At 65.3% G+C, this 1923-nt stretch overlaps 1 protein-coding gene across 1 annotated transcript; it reads right to left on the bottom strand.

The window, feature by feature from the left end:
- Nucleotides 1-883: 883 nt before the first annotated feature.
- Nucleotides 884-1904, bottom strand: EMIHUDRAFT_247170 (hypothetical protein; the record flags this gene model as incomplete). Its single annotated transcript, XM_005765410.1, has 4 exons — nucleotides 884-1117; nucleotides 1193-1327; nucleotides 1428-1483; nucleotides 1724-1904. 4 exons carry the CDS (start codon nucleotides 1902-1904, stop codon nucleotides 884-886), a joined length of 606 nt encoding a protein of 201 aa, XP_005765467.1.
- Nucleotides 1905-1923: the final 19 nt, after the last annotated feature.

Here is a 1923-nt window from a genome sequence, read left to right as displayed (position 1 = left end):
CAAGAACGATCCGATTAAGGTCGCCCACTATAATGCAAGGGAGAGGCAGCGACGGTAGTCGGACGGCTGCAGTTGGTCCGAGGAAGGCGAATGCGACGACGGCCTCTATTCACAGCCTTTCTATTCACAGCCTCTATTCACAGCCTTTCTATTCACAGCGAGGACGGCCTCTATTCACAGCCTTTCTATTCACAGCATCTATTCACAGCCTTTCTATTCACAGCGAGGACGGCCTCTATTCACAGCGATACGGCGGCCTCTAGCGTCTCCTCACACCGCGGCGGCCCGGCCCACGAGCAGGTCTTCAGCAAGGAGGGCCTCAAGATCAGCGCCGCCCGAGAGACGACCCTCGGCGCGAGCAGGCCGCTAGCAGGCCTCCGCGACTGCGCTCTGTGGAGCACGGCCGCGCTCCCACACGCTCGAATCTCGGCTGACCTCGGACGCGTCTTGAGCAGGCCGCAACCACGTCTGGCGCACGCACTCGCGGACCGAGGCGGCGGCGCGCGAGGCGGAGGAGATCGCGCGCGGCGCCTTTGAGTCGCGGCACCCCTTCGCGTACCCGAAGGTGACCCTCCGGCCGATGGAGGTGCGCACTTTCCTCGCCACCTTTGCCTGAGGCAGCGCTAGAGGGCGCGCAAAAATCTCTCTCTCTCCCGACCCTGCTCGTTAGCTCGTAAACCGGGCCGCGCTTGAGCACCCCTGCAAGCGCGTTCACATTGGCTGGCCGCTCCCGCTCGCCTCCCCTTAGAGGCTAGCCTTAGGGCTTAGGAAGCCGGGGTGCACACACGTGATTTTTTTATCATCGAGTTTTATGTCCAGAATATTTGTCTATCTCTACTACGTACTAGCAGCGCCAGCGGCACGCGCTGCTCTACGGCCTTAGCTAGCTGACGGCCCCCCGCACCGGCGCCGCCTTCCACGAACGAGCGGCGCTGTCGGTCCGCTTGGACAGCACCTTGCCCGCGAGCAGCACGTAGAGCTCGTGCTGCCGAAAGTTCTGGTGGCCGACCAGCGTGGTGGAGATGGAGGCGGGGCGGGCGATCAGCTCGACGAGCACCTCGGAGCGCGTGTCGAGGATGCCGAGCAGCAGCTTGAGCGAGGCGAGGCACTCCTCCGCCTGCAGGAAGGTTCCAGGAAGGGTCTAGGAGGGGTCTGCGAAAGCGAGCGAGGCGAGGCACTCCTCCGCCTCGACGTGCGTCACGCCCTGCGGCTCGCCGACCTCGTTCTCGGCGACGAAGAAATCCTGCATGAGCCGCAAATCGTGGCTGAAGACAGTGACGTCGTCGAGGGCGTAGTCGCGCACCGAAGACGGATCGAGCAGCACCGCCTACAGGGGGGCTTGCAGGAAAGGTCTAGGAAGGGTCCAGGACTCGGCGGGCGGGTCGAGCAGCAGGCGCCTCGAAGGCGGCGCACGTGGCGCGGAAGACATGGAAGAGCACGCGGCGGCGAGTCCACTCGGTGGGAAGCATCCGGTGGAGCGCGCCTGATGAATCACTGATGAATTACTGATTAACTACTAATTAATTACAGCATCCGGTGGAGCGCGCCTCCGCCCCTCGGCTGATCTCGGGTGATCTCGGGTGATCTCGGCCGATCTCGCCCACGCCACCACCACCACCACCACCACCACCGCCGCCGCCGCCGCCGCCGCCGCCGCCGCCACCACCACCACCGCCGCCGCCGCTAGTCCAGGGGGGGGGGGGCGGCGTGGTGTGCAACGCACCCAGAGTGCCCTCCAGGGTGCGGAGCGGCGCGGAAATGCCCGCGGCATGCGGCGAGGGCGCGTAAAGGCCGAGGAGCAGCGACGCGCGCAGGTCGCCAAACACGACCTTGACGGAGATGTAGTCGCAGACGTGTTCGAAGGCCTCGTCCAGGCAGCTGCGCGCGGCGGCGAAGTGCTCCATCGGCAGCGCACACCTCGCG

This window comes from Emiliania huxleyi (genome assembly GCF_000372725.1).
Source record: "Emiliania huxleyi CCMP1516 unplaced genomic scaffold EMIHUscaffold_553, whole genome shotgun sequence".
NCBI lineage: Eukaryota > Haptophyta > Isochrysidales > Noelaerhabdaceae > Emiliania > Emiliania huxleyi.
This window is presented reverse-complemented; position numbering and strand designations above follow the sequence as displayed.